Source organism: Lithobates pipiens, unplaced genomic scaffold (assembly GCF_037356315.1).
Source record: "Lithobates pipiens isolate NorthernLeopardFrog02 unplaced genomic scaffold, aLitPip1_a1.2 Scaffold_10, whole genome shotgun sequence".
In the NCBI taxonomy this organism is placed as follows: Eukaryota; Metazoa; Chordata; class Amphibia; order Anura; family Ranidae; genus Lithobates; species Lithobates pipiens.
The window spans coordinates 219635065-219649132 of record NW_027507686.1 but is presented as its reverse complement, the minus strand read 5'-3'; the positions used below and the strand labels follow the sequence as shown (position 1 = coordinate 219649132).

At 46.7% G+C, this 14068-nt stretch overlaps 1 protein-coding gene across 1 annotated transcript in view; it reads left to right on the top strand.

Moving 5' to 3' along the window:
• Positions 1–37: 37 nt before the first annotated feature.
• The window catches only part of ACP2 (acid phosphatase 2, lysosomal), a 40440-nt gene continuing 26409 nt past the window's right edge, over positions 38–14068 (top strand). The window contains exons 1-6 of the mRNA XM_077461396.1: positions 38–178; positions 8397–8492; positions 10133–10219; positions 13279–13431; positions 13545–13643; positions 13726–13815. Of these exons, the coding sequence (XP_077317522.1) occupies positions 56–178; positions 8397–8492; positions 10133–10219; positions 13279–13431; positions 13545–13643; positions 13726–13815 (648 nt within the window). The 5' untranslated portion in view covers positions 38–55. The remainder of the gene's footprint in view (positions 179–8396; positions 8493–10132; positions 10220–13278; positions 13432–13544; positions 13644–13725; positions 13816–14068) is intronic.

Sequence of the window (14068 nt, the reverse complement as noted above, 5' to 3'; positions counted from 1 at the left end):
GCACAGGAAGTGGAACGCTGTAGCCAAGGTTCCGGGGCCGGGCACACTCATCGCTATGGCTGGGAGAAGCGCCCCGGTCTGGGTCTCCTGGTGGGGGAAGGCGGTGCTGGTGTTGGCCCAGGTTCTGGCTGTAGCTGTGCACACCTCAGAGGCTCGTCAGCTCCGTTTTGTCACCTTGGTAAGTGAGGGCAGGGGTGACGTCACGTGTGTACCTGTGCACTGCCTGGGCTAGGAGATTATGATGGGAGACCTGGAAGTAGCAGGAATAGGCTGACTGCAGCTTTGTGGCAGACTTTGATAACAATACATGATATAACAGCCTTAGCTGACTGTGTGCTTTGGTACATTTTGTGAATTGTCTTTGTTTTGTCTCTTATGGGTCAGTAAAGCTGTATAGTGATATGAAAGGTGCTGTAACCCATAGCAACAAGAGGTCAGTTTATGGGGGGGGGGAATAAATGGGGTGTGGAATAGTGACATATTGTTGGTGTCATTGGGAGAAATCGCTCTCCATTGTTGTCTCACAGTGGCAGGAAATATGCCCTGTTGGTGTCAGTGGACAGAATAGTGTCTCATATCAGTGGGATAAATAGGCTGGATAAAGGCATGCAAAAAGCCGCAGTTTGTGGACCCTTATTCTAGGTTCATACTTCATGGTAAACTCGTCTAAACTGATGACTTGTAGGGGGCTTTTAAAGTGTTGCCTATAGAAAATGTAGGATGGCAAAGTTTGTCACAGTTTCCTTGGGCCCGCACGTTTTTAAGACTTGACAATGTTGGGTATCTGTTTACTCGAAGCAATCTCATCTTTTATATCTTACCAACAAATTTGGGTAATATATTGCATTTGTTAGCCCTAAAATGAATTTTATTTTATTTACTGATCGTGGTAATATCGTGTGACATACAAATTGGAAGGGCTGCTACATACACAAACAGGCCCTTATGGTCAAACCAGCAAACCCCAACCCCCCCCCCCCCCCCCCCCCCCCCCCCCCAACCTACCTTCCTTGTATGGTGACCATACATTCTGCAGTCCAATCATTTGATTCAATTATTCAAGTTCCTTTTTGGTATTCCACTGTTCACAAATTTTTGTTTTGAGTTTAGGGCGAATGATAATCCAATCACTCTCTGTCAACTGGCTTTAATGGGGTTCCTGTTGTAGTATATTAAAGTGGTTGTAAAGCCTTTAAGGCTTTTGACCTTAAAGCATTCTGTGCACTAGCCCAGGTTCACACTGAGCTGCAGGAATGAAGCTGTGCAAGTTCAGCTGACCTCGCACAATTTCACTCCTGCATGTCAGTCCTGATTTCGGCCGCAATTTCAGAGACATCTGTGCAGATGTCAAAGTAAATTGCAGCCGGAAATCACAAAAAGTAGTACAGAAACTACTTTTTGAAATCGATGTGGCGTCGCACCCATTAAGATGGTGCCATTGCCTGCAATTGCCGCTGATTTGACATATCAAAACGCTCCACTGTGAACCAGGGTTTAGGCTGTGTTCACAATGGAGTTTGCAGCGGCTCACAGCAGTAATGCAGTGCGTCTCCATTCACTGTTTCAGCCCAAATTTCATCCCAGAAGGCAGTTCATGGGATGTCATGCATGCATGGAGTCTGGATACGTCAGCCTCACCTAGACAAGGATTAGGGGCGTGAATTTAAGGGGGGGGAAAAAAAAAAAGTATTTACTTGTTAAAGTAAAAAAAAAAAAAAAAAAAAAAAAAAGTTTCTTTTGCAATTGTGTAAGAGGGAGGAGAAGGAGACAGAACATTAAGGAAGGGTTCAAGGTCTGCTTTAAGTTTATCTAAACAGAAAACTAAAATTTTAAAGGCTAAAGACTTGTGTGGGGGTTTTTTATTTTTTATTTTTATTTTTTTTTTATTTATTTTTATTTTTTTAACCACTTTCAGACCGGACCATTTTGCTGGTAAATGACCAGAGGTCTTTTTACACTTTGGCACTGCGCTGCTTTAACTGGTAATTGCGCGGTCATGCAATGTTGTACCCAAACAAAATTTGCGTCCTTTTCTTCCCACAAATAGAGCTTTCTTTTAATGGTATTTGTTTGCCTCTGCGATTTTTTTTTTATTTTTTGCGATATAAACGTAAAAAGACCGCAAATTTTGAAAAAAAATATTTTCTACTTTTTGTTATTAGAAAAATCCAATAAACTCAATTTTAGTCATACATTTAGGCCAAAATGTATTCAGCCACATGTCTTTGGTAAAAAAAAAGTCAATAATTGTATATTTATTGGTTTGCGCAAAAGTTGTCACATCTACAAACTAAGGTACGTTTTCTGGAATTTACGCAGCTTTTAGTTTACGACTGCCTATCTCATTTCTTGAGGTGCTAAAATGGCAGGGCAGTACAAAACCCCCCCAAATGACCCCATTTTGGAAAGTAGACCCCCTAAGGAAATTTATAAGAGGCATGTTGAGCCCATTGAATATTTTATTTTTTTGCCTCAAGCGATTTGAATAATGACAAAAAAAAATTTTTTTTTTTTTTTTTTACACAAAGTTGTCACTAAATGATATATTGCTCACACATGCTATGGGCGTATGTGAAATGACACCCCAAAATAAATTCTGCTGCTTCTCCTGAGTACGGGGATACCACATATGTGGGACTTTTTGGGAGCCTAGCCGCGTACGGGGCCCCGAAAACCAAGCACCGCCTTCAGGCTTTCTAAGGGCGTAAATTTTTGAGTTCACTTCTCACTACCTATTACAGTTTTGAAGGCCATAAAATGCCAAGATGGCACAAAACCCCCACAAATGACCCCATTTTAGAAAGTAGACACCCCAAGCTATTTGCTGAGAGGCATGTTGAGTCCATGGAATATTTTATATTTTGCCACAAGTTGCGGGAAAATTACAAACTTTTTTTTTTTTTTTTTTCACAAAGTTGTCACTAAATGATATATTGCTCACGCATGCCATGGGCATATGTGAAATGACACCCCCAAAATAAATTCTGCTGCTTCTCCTGAGTACGGGGATACCACATATGTGGGACTTTTTGGGAGCCTAGCCGCGTACGGGGCCCCAAAAACCAAGCACCGCCTTCAGGCTTTCTAAGGGCGTTACAGTTTTGAAGGCCATAAAATGCCAAGATGGCACAAACCCCCCCCAAATTACCCCATTTTGGAAAGTAGACACCCCTAAATTTAGGGGTACACTAGTGAGACTAGGTAATAAATGGCGGGTGCCCTGAAACTATAAAAAAAATAACTAACCAACCAGCGTCACCTGTAACAGTTATATGGTGATCACTGGTGAAAGGGTTAACTAGGGGGCAATCAGGGGGCTTTATGCGGTAGTATATGGGGGTCCCTGGCGCTATAAAAAGCTGCGGCGAACCTAAATACCTACCTGCCTAACTAGCGTCACCTGTGACACTAATACGGCGATCAGAAAAATGATCGCTTATTAGGCTGGGTTCACACTGGAGCGATGCGGAAACGCCGCGAATCCGCGGCGGGTTCCCGCATCGCATGCCTCCCGGCGGCAGTTCACACTGCCCTATGCGAACTGCTGGGAGTGTCAGTGAAATGTTAATGACACCCCCAGATCAGTTCGCATATCGCAGTGCGATCTGCAAACTCGGATCGCATGGTGTGAACACCCATGCGATCCGATTCTGCTGCGGGCCAAAAAAAGGGTCCCGTGCGAATTTGCGGCGGGTGCGGCGGGTGTGGCGGGTGCGGCGGGTGCGGCGAATGGCTGAACTCGAATCGCACAGAGATCGGATGTGATTTGCACTGCAGTGCGGTGCGAATCACATTCGTTCTCATAAACCGCTGCAATGTGAACCCAGCCTTAGTGACACTGGCGAAGGGGGGTGATCACAGGGTTAAACCTTTATTGGGGGGGTTAGGGGGGTACATTAGAACTAAAGGGGGCTAACTCTAACTGTCCTAACAGTTATTACAGTCACAAATGACACCAATGCAAAAAAAAAAATAAATAAAATAAATAAATAAATGACATTGGTGTCACTGTGACTGGGGGGCAGGGGTAATTGGGGGGGGGGGGGGGTGATCGGGGGGGTGTGAGTGTGCCTGGCATGTTCTACTGTGTGTGTAGAGTGTTGGTGCAACTCACCGATCCGCTCTCCTCCGTGTCGGAACGAAAAATACCGACACGGAGGAGAGAATACATCACTTCCTCTCCTGTGTTTACATTACAGGAGAGGAAGTGATGTCACGGGGGATTTCTATTCGTCGGGAGCGATCGCGAGGGGGTGGCCATGAATGAATGGCCGCCCCCTCGTCCCGGATCGCTCCCGGACGAAAACCGACCGCCGCAGGCACCGGGCGGGGGCCCGATCGGGCCCCCGACCCGCGGGAGGCAAGGGACGTACATGTAAGCCCTTATGCCTGCCCGTGCCATTCTGCCGACGTACATCGGCGTGCGGCGGTCGGCAACTGGTTAAATCTCAATGAAGAGAATGCATTACGGAAAAAAAAATTTTTTTGGGTGCAGCCAATGGCTCCCGCTGCTGTCCATCTAACCCAGTGATGAGGGGGGCAAGCTGCACTATGTGTGTCCATATACACAGGGCCGTCTTTTAATCTTGATTGGACCCTGGGCAAACATTATCCCCCCCCCCCCCCTCCCCATGCAGTTTCGCTCTCCATCTGCTTTAAGCCATGTAATAAAAAGCAGCAAGACTTAAAATCAGTTTACTGAATCAGATCAGGCAGCAATTGCGTTTGGTTGCCAGAGGTTACAGTGCATCTTTACCACTCACTGACTGGTTGCTATTTATGCTTGTTGCTTGATTGCTAGAGATAACTGTACATCAATACTGCTGATTGATTGGTTGCTATAAGTTACTTCACATCATTACTGCTTACTGATTGGTTGCTATAGGTTATAGCGCATCATCTCCTCACTGCCGGCACACCATGGACTGGAGAGATGAGGGGGCCCATTAATAAACACTAAACTCCTAGGTAACCTAGGATTCCTGGGCTTGGTGGCAGTGCAGTGCAGACTTTCAAGCATGCCCCTTCACCTCCCCAGTGGGCAGTATTCAGTATAGGGGATGGTGGATATGACCTCAGATAGATATAGATATCCCCTATCGCCGGTCTGTCTCTATTTACATATCAATGTCGGTATTTACATATAAACACAGGGTCTGCAGATATCAGGGCACAGCATGGAACTAAAACCTCAAGGGATGACACAATTTAAATTGGAATATTTGGCAAGTATGAGGCAGCTTCTTTGGGCCCCACAACAATGACAGGGCCCAGGGAAGCTGCCCCTTTTGCCCTGCCTTAAAAACGGCCCTGCATATACACACAGAGTGGCTTGGAATTGAGCCCACATGAGTAACACACCTCCCTTTGCCCAGAAAGTGACTTGCTAGGTGGGTACTCAAAGGCAAGTGGAGCCAGATGCACTGATGGGGGACCCTAGAAGAGGAGGATCTGGACTGCTCTGTGCAAAACCATTGCATAGAGCATGTAAGTTTATTATTTAAAAAAATAAAACAAAGATCCTTTATTACTTTAAAGTGGTTGTAAACCCTTTATAGGGATGCACCGAATGGGTTTTTTGGTGCCGAAACCGATACCGAAAATGAAAAATACACTAGGCCGAAAACCGATACCGAAACAGCACCGATACCGAAAATGACAGTTTTTAAAAAATATTTTTATACAGGAGGTGGTCAGAGACTGGGGACGTGGTACAGGAGGTGGTCAGAGACTGGGGACGTGGTACAGGAGGTGGTCAGAGACTGGGGACGTGGTACAGGAGGTGGTCAGAGACTGGGGACGTGGTACATGACACATGATACAATGCAGCCAGCCAGTGTGTCCCCCTCATAGCAGCCAACCTGTAAAGAGAAGAGAGAAGAGGAGAGTCGCCTCTGTCGCCTGTTTGATCACAGCAGGGGAACATCACAGCTTTCAGTTCAATAGCTGTGTGTTCCCGGCCGCGCGCCGTCACGTAAGCCCCTCCCCCTTGTCAGGGCACTTTGATAGACAGATCATCCGTCCAATCCTACGGGTGATCTGTCTATCAAAGTGCCCGGACAAGGGGGAGGGGCTGTACGTGACGGCGCACGGCCGGGAACACACAGCTATTGAAATAAAAGCTGTGATGTTCCCGCTCTGTGATCAAACAGGTGGTGGAGACGGCTCTCCTGCACTATTTGGAATGTTATAGCTTTTCATGATGGGCGCACCAGGGGTGGGGGGCGGAGCCCCGCCCCCTACCCTGTCCCCGCCCCATTTTCGGCTCCATTATCGGCCGTTTTTCTCTTTCGGCAAATTGCCGAAAAGGGCATTTTCGGCCGATATGTTTCGGCGGCCGAAATTTCGGTGCATCCCTATTTATAACCATTTTGCCGATTTAATAAGGCATCTTATAATATAAGCCCCTTTTTAAAAGTCATAGACAATTAAGATGCACAGGGAATTTTCTTACCAGAGATATTTATCGGTGTCTATTGAATAACATTGGTCTGCAGACAGTGTTATTCAATAGACATCTGGCACTCCGTAAAAGAGACGGGAGGGTCCCATAAGAGATGCCTAAAAAACTGACAGGCAGACCTGATCAGACAGCCCATTTGAAAAAGGCCTAATGCCACGTACACACGACCAGACTTTCTGGCAGACTAGGTCCGATGGAGTTGGACAATCCCATCTTGTGTGGGCTGATCCGATCGTTTTTCTTTAAAAAAAATCCAATGACCTAGAAATAGAGCATGTTTCAAATCTGTCCGACTCAATTCCTATCGGGAAAACTGTCCGTCTGTATGCTGGTCCGACGGACCAAATACGACGCAAGGGAAGCTATTGGCTACTGGCTATTGAACTTCCTTTTTTAGTCCCGTCTTACGTCATCCCGTTCAAAATGAATGAAATTTCAATTGGACTTAGTCCGTTCGTGTGTGGGGAAAGTCTGTCAGAACTCCGCCGAAAGTCCTTTGAGAAGACCGTCGGACCTAGTCTGCCGGCAAGTCTGGTTGTGTGTACGTGACATTAGGCTTCAGTTATTACAAATAATCACTGGTGACTGGTTCTATTTATAGCCTGTGCTTGCAGTGTCGAAGAGAGAAACAGTCAAATATATGTACGGGGAATGAGGATTGTTGAAATCCTGAATACAATCTGGAGTTCATTGCTTATAATTGTAACCTGTTTCTGTTATGCCGCATACACACATAGCTAACTATCCGGCGGACTTAGTCTGACGGACTTCCCGCTGGACTTTCCGAACGAGCTACTTGCCCACACACGGCACTTTTTCAGTGGACTAATACGGTGTACTAAGTCCGCCGGACTATCCGCCGTACTTTTGAAATGAACGGACTCGCCCACACACGCGGAGGAAAGTCCGCTCATTTTGAGCGCGTCTCCAGGTAGCCGGGCCAGCGAAGGAGGCATCGCTGGCCCCGTCACCTGGTATGGTCTTAAAGTGGAACCCCTACTCTGAAAAATCAGAGTGGGGGGTCCCCCCCCAGGTCCACATCAGACCCTTGTCCGAGCACGCTACCCGGCTGGCCAGGAAAGGGGGTGGGGGACGAGCGAGCGCCCCTCCTGAGCCATGCCAGGCCGCGTGCCCTCAACATGGGGGGTGCCTTGGGGAAGGGGGGCCCCCCCACCCTAAAGCACCTTGTCCCCATGTTGAGGCCAAGGGCCTCTGACAACCCTGGCTGTTGGTTGTCGGGGTCTGCGGGCAGGGAGCTTATCGGAATCCGTGAGCCCCCTTTAATACGGGGGCCCCCGGATACCTGCCTCCCACCCTATGTGAATGAGTATGGGGTAAAAAAAAACACACAAGGGTTAAAATAGTTTTTTTGCACAGCTCCGGGGGTCTTCTCGCCGGACTCCTCAGCTATCTTCTGCTAGCTCTTTTACTAGCGGAGGAGCCCGGCTTTCTTCTTCGCCGCCGCCCTCTACTTCGGGGGTCCTGTCCCCCTCTTCGGTTCTACTTGCCGGGCCACCGCGCATTCTTCTAGCTCTTTTACAGGTGGTGGCCCGGTCTTCTGTTCTCTTCTGTTCAGATGTTGCCTCGTTGCTGCCTCCGCTCACAATGGCAGGGACGTGGCGACTTATATAGGGACATCACCGGATGATGTCCCCGCCCATTATGTCCCAGTCCCAGCATCCTCTGGATGACATTGCGGGATCCCTGGACACGGTAAATATCCATAAATTAAAAGCCATCAGCTACAGTATTTGTTTTTTGTCCCCAGGTGGAACTCCTTTTTAAGCTTTGACAATAAACCTGGAAACTGATTGCTTTCTATGCAGAGCTGCACCAGATTTTGCACTCAAGTTTTAGTAAATCAACCTCTGTATGTGATGAACAAGAGAGAGGGTTCTTTGCATTTATGATTTCCCTGTCTTTTCTCCCACAGGTATATCGTCATGGTGACCGGTCCCCAGTCAGGGCTTACCCAAAGGATCCTCATCAGGAAAGTGCCTGGCCTCAGGGATTTGGCCAGCTCACACAGGTAGGGTAAAAATAGTTGCAGATTTTTGCAAAATAATCTTTCACTTCTTAGATCTTTATTTCTCCCATCTAATTACACAAAGTTGACGGTGTTTTTTTTTTTTTTTTTGTTTTTTTTTTTTTTTTTTTTTTGGACTACTTCTAAACAAAGTCAGGGTCTTGTTTACTCATAGGGTCACTTGTACAGAATAATATGCCTGTAAGAGTAGGGGAAATATACTTGCATTTCTGGTGGCCTGCGTGTTGAAATGTCACTGCTTCACTGCGCCTTGGGCACTGTTCATATTCCATACTTGGTGTGTTAAATACTTGCTCCCCCACTACATGCTGTACCTCCCACCACTGGTTCATACACTACACTACATAATGTACAAGCCATCAGGAGAAACTACAGCTTGTGGTGAGGGTAACAGATATTCAAGGCACCCAAAGGGTCAAATAACTTGTGTAGTTGGGAAGAAGCGAAGTGGCAGCATTGCAACGTGTGCGTTGCTGGAAAGTTGAGTATATTGCATTCCCCGCCAAACACGCTGGTTCCTCCCATCAGCCCTTGCATCACTTCGGTGTCCTTTACTGACATAAGGAAGAACCACTGAGTCCAGCAGAGGAAGCGGGCAACCGACAAGCCCAAAGTGTTCCAGTAGATTGCACTAATATGTGCTGGACCAGATAAGTATAAAGTCTGTTCTTTTTACAGGTGCTTTATTGATTTTAATTTTTTTTTTAAATCTTACTGTAAAGAAGCTTGACTGTAATAAATTAAATATGTACAAAACTAGTATAAATTTGAAAGTAATTTTTTTTTTTTTTGGATTCAGTGGCGAGGGGTTAGAACCATTGTCGGGTTTTTTTATTGCTGTCTGTATACCCGAGAAAGCGGGGGGGGGGAAAGATATTGTCCTAATCTTCAATGTTTTAAAAGTGAAGGTAAATCCACCACTAAGTCACCATCAGAACAGGAATGCAAGAGAAATCTTGAGACTTGTTACGGTGACAGCTGACTTAAAGGGGATTTGCCTCACTTTTTGGACCAGTAGCTTCCCACGTTCTGTTGCTCCTACAGGACAGGTAATAAAGGAAAATCCCTCTAATTAGACACAGATGGCAAAGAAAAAAAACGACGGTTTTTATCCCCCTCTACTCAATCTAAAAAAAGAAATGGCTTAAGGTTAGGTTCACACCTGCATGGATGGTCCCACTGTGGGACCCGCATAAATTCCCGTAGCTGCAACCACCACAAACATGGGACGGGCGGGTGGAAATCGCACCAGCACTGGGAACCGCGCTGTACTTGCAGTTCCTAATATGGGTTTCCGATATCCAAAGTAGTGCAGGGACTGTTCCAGTGTTTCAAGGGGGCACAACAGCCCATTCACAAGAATGGGCTGTAGTGCATGTGTAAGCCTGGGCTGCATGGTCCGCACAAGTGTGAACCTAGCCTTAGAGCTTAAACAGCAATGTCGTTTGTGCTCTAGGCAGGAGACTGCCCAGGGAGAGTTGGGCTTTTACAGTGTGTTTAAATCTTTTCACTGGTATGGCTGCCAACTCCTTTTAAAGTATGATTTTTGTCAATGATTTGGTATGGGTGTGATGGGCAGTCTGATGTGCATGGGTTTTTTAGATTTTGCACTCTGCTTTCAGATTGGGATGAAGCAGCACTGGGGTTTGGGACAGGCCTTGCGAGAGCGATACAAAGGATTCCTTAATGAATCATACAACCGACATGAGGTAAGAAATTTTCCATAAAGACAATAATGTATCTATTTGAATTTTTTTATTGTTTCATGAATTCAAAAATGTTGAACAGCTTATAAAGCTTCTGTACAAATAACAAATCCTAAAACACCGTGAGATAACATGATAGTAAAATGACAGACTTAAGCCCCACACACATGGCAGAACACTGGGTGATATTGGCCAGTTAAATAGAAACCAGCCTGTGTGCATGTATGGCAGCCGGACCAACAGAAGCCAGCCAAATGTCCAGCTGTGGGAAGGAGAGAAGGAGAAGCTGCTGTCAGCTACTTTTATTGAAATCTATTCAGGGAGATCGGTGCTTGTAATGGGCTGCACTGATCATCCCCTGCCTGCCCAAATATTGGATTAGGCATTGTGACATTTGCACCAGTACTCGTGCAAATGCTTGGTATCAGTACCGATACTAGTATCGGATCAACCCTAATTATAATATCTGAAAAAAATTCCAAGCTTCTCCCTGTACAGAGAGAATAGTATATGGGGGGAGGGGTTCAGACTATTAATATTTTTCTTGCTCTCATGTGGCCTAAATGAGTAAGCAGTGTATGATTATCAGCAGCACCTCTAATAACTGGACTAGTTCTATGTCTTGAATTGCAATAAATTGTCAATCGGAAGCTGCGTTATTCAAAACTGAAATGTTATAAACTATTGTAAAATGTTTTTCTGTTACGGTGTTGGAGAGAAATTTGAAAGATTAGAAACCTGGGTGTTGGATCCTAAGTCTCATACGTAAAATGAACTAGGTTGTGCATGGGTCCTTGACATCTGACACAAAGTTTCAACCCTCCCAGTGCAATGCCCCATCATTTTTATTATTTTTTCAGACTTTTTTTTTTAGTGGGAGCTTTTGTGCTTTAAAGTTGAACAAGAGACATGGCTAAATACCAGAAAGTTCAGGTACCTGCTCCGCCTAGGCTCAAGCGGAAGTTTTTCCCCTCCCCCTCCCTCCTTGGAATCTTCTGGGACATGTCGCATGTTCCAGAAGATTGCCCGACCAATGGGGAGGCACTGAGCATATCCGGCTGTGAAGCCGCAAGCTGTCACAGCCAGGTGACCACACTTGCAATTTCTGCGCCGCGAAGAGGCGAGGGGGAGAGAAGCAAGGCTTTGGGCAGCCACATCACTGAACCGTGGGACAGATGAGTGTGTTTATTAAGAGTCAAGAGCTACACTTTTTGTAGCTGCTGACTTTTACTAAACATACAAAAATGAGTGGAACTCTGCTTTAATGCACAGAGTGCGTTAAGGCAAGAAACTTTTTACCTTTTTTAAAACCACTTTAAGGATTAAAACAGGTTTTTGCATCAGAGGCGACTCTGGTCTTTGTGAGGCCTTAGGCAAATCTTAGGCATGGGGGCCCACTCACGCCCATAATGGGGAAAAATAATTCAAAATCTAAAAATGGCTGCAAAAAGATGCACAGATCTAGCACACAGTTCATCTGCACCCTGGTCACCCATCAGACATATGCAGCCAATAAAACATCTGGGACCCAGCAAGGTGACAACCCCTCTAGAAATTTTCCCTGTGCCTTGGGAGATTGAGGAAGGGGGTCATTGAGTAATTCGAGAGAGAGAGAGAGAGGAAAAAAAAAAACCATAAAAGAAATAGCTCTGTCCCTGTCTGCAGCCCCTCCTTTGTTCCTGTCTGTGCGAAGGTGTGTGATGCTCAGTACGGTACCTTGTGCCAGCAGCAGGCAGGGTCTGTTCTCGTTCTGGATGGGGACAGTGTTTTTCTCCTTCCAGAGGATCTGTTTGGTGTGAGATGGAGTTGGCCCTGGCCCCCTGCACCTTCTGCCCATCCTCATTTTCTGGCCCCAGTCAGCCTGTCCTGGGAGGTCTTAAGAGCTCCCTCCAAAGGCTATTGGTGCTTGCTGCTCATCTTCCTTGCCAGGCCCGCACTGGGACAAAAAATTAGGCCCGGCATTTTAGACTGAGCAGCCCATGATATCGGTCCCTTCCCTGCTCTCCATCCTGACAGATCCCTGCAGGAGGGAACCTAGCAGAGTTGCAGGGAGTGAGGGCAGACAGGAAAGGGTACAGGGGTGGTAGAGAGAATTGGGCGGGGGTGAAAAGCACTGGGCAGGAGCTGGAGAGCATTGGTGAGGTTGGAGAGCACATGGGTGGGGCAAAGAGCAGGGAAGAGTGGAGAGCACTGGGGGAGCTTGAGAGCACTGGTGGAAGCCAAAAGAAACGGATGGAGGATTGGGGGGGTTTAGCATAAGAAGTTGGGTAGGAGGAGCAGCGTGCGGCTGCATATAGAGGAATTGAGCTTTCCATATTCCTCCATGTAGCCACAGAATGCTTGATTCTCCTCCTCTTCCTCCTGCAAGCATATTCAGCAGCTGCATGGAGGAATATGGAAAGCTCAATTCCTCTATATACAGCCGCCCCGCCACTCCTCCTACCCAGGCACGGGGTGCACTTACTTTCTCATCGGTCGCGGGGGTCACCCAGGTATCATCAAAGAGATTGGAGCCCCATCCTTCCTCTTCAGTCATGGGGACTGCTGACTCCAGTAGGCGACGGGGCAGTTGTGGGGTGGCCGGGGTGAGCTGGCTGAAGGAGCAGCCCCAGCTGCCTTAGGGAACCACATAGACCTGCCCACACGGCTTGCAGAGATGGCACCTGGAGCTGGGTGCTGTAATCCGGACACTGCCGCTACCTAGAGGCACTTGCTGCCACCGGACTGGATGCTCCATGACGAGGCTGCTATGCTATTGGCCTGTACCCAATTGGCCACAGAGTTCCAATGGGGGGTAGGGTGAGCCGTCAGCGCAGTAATCTTTGTTTGATCACAGGCAAATTAGGCGGCTGCAAAGCCCCTGTGAGTGTGAGGCCTTAGGCAACTGCCTAAGAGCCGCCTCTGTTTTGCAGGAACCACAAGGTTTCTGCACTTCAGCACTGTTGTGCATTTTAGGTCAGGTTCATTTTAAGTAAGCCATCTTTTTATTATTCCTAGCCCAGAACTGTTGTGATGATGTGGTGGTCCTGTTCATCTACCCTACTGTTCTACTTTTTAATCAGATCTATATAAGGAGTACAGATGTGGATCGGACACTAATGAGCGCTGAGGCCAATCTGGCAGGTCTCTACCCACCTGAAGGCTCCCAGGTATTCCTTTCAAACCTCACCTGGCAGCCTATCCCAGTGCATACAGTGCCAGATTCTGAAGAGCGTGTAAGTAATGATAAACATGTGACTGACAATATAGAGCGTAGCCTAGTTGCATTGCTTGTCACCACTCTGCCACTTTCATCACGTGTGTGTGGTGTTTTTATTTTATTTAACAGCTCCTGAAGTTTCCATTACTTCCATGTCCGAAATATACAAAACTGCAAGAGGAGACACGGCACTCTCCAGAATATATTAACATGACGAGAGACAATTTGGTAAGATCATGGAGTGAAGGAATTATCTAAGACAGATAAGCAATTGTATTTTTCTGCTCATAAATTCTATATTTTTCAACAGGAGTTCATGCAAATGGTAGCAAATGAGACGGGACTGTCTGACTGCTCCTTGGAATCTGTGTGGACGATCTCCGACATCCTGTTTTGTGAGGTCAGTGCACAAACAATATTGCTAATGTTAAAGCTGAACTCTGGGCCACAGAGGATATGAATCCAATGTGATTGCACCAAACACCTTTGAAAAACGCTGCTATGATCATATAAGAGATTGGTAAGCAGGTACCTGCTACAGGCTGCCTGAGGAAAACTACTGTTATGGGGGGGAAGATGGGAACATCTACTCTGCACATGGAGAGCAGCAGTGATTACAGAAAGCTCCTTCACAGAAGCAGTTTCACGCTGAA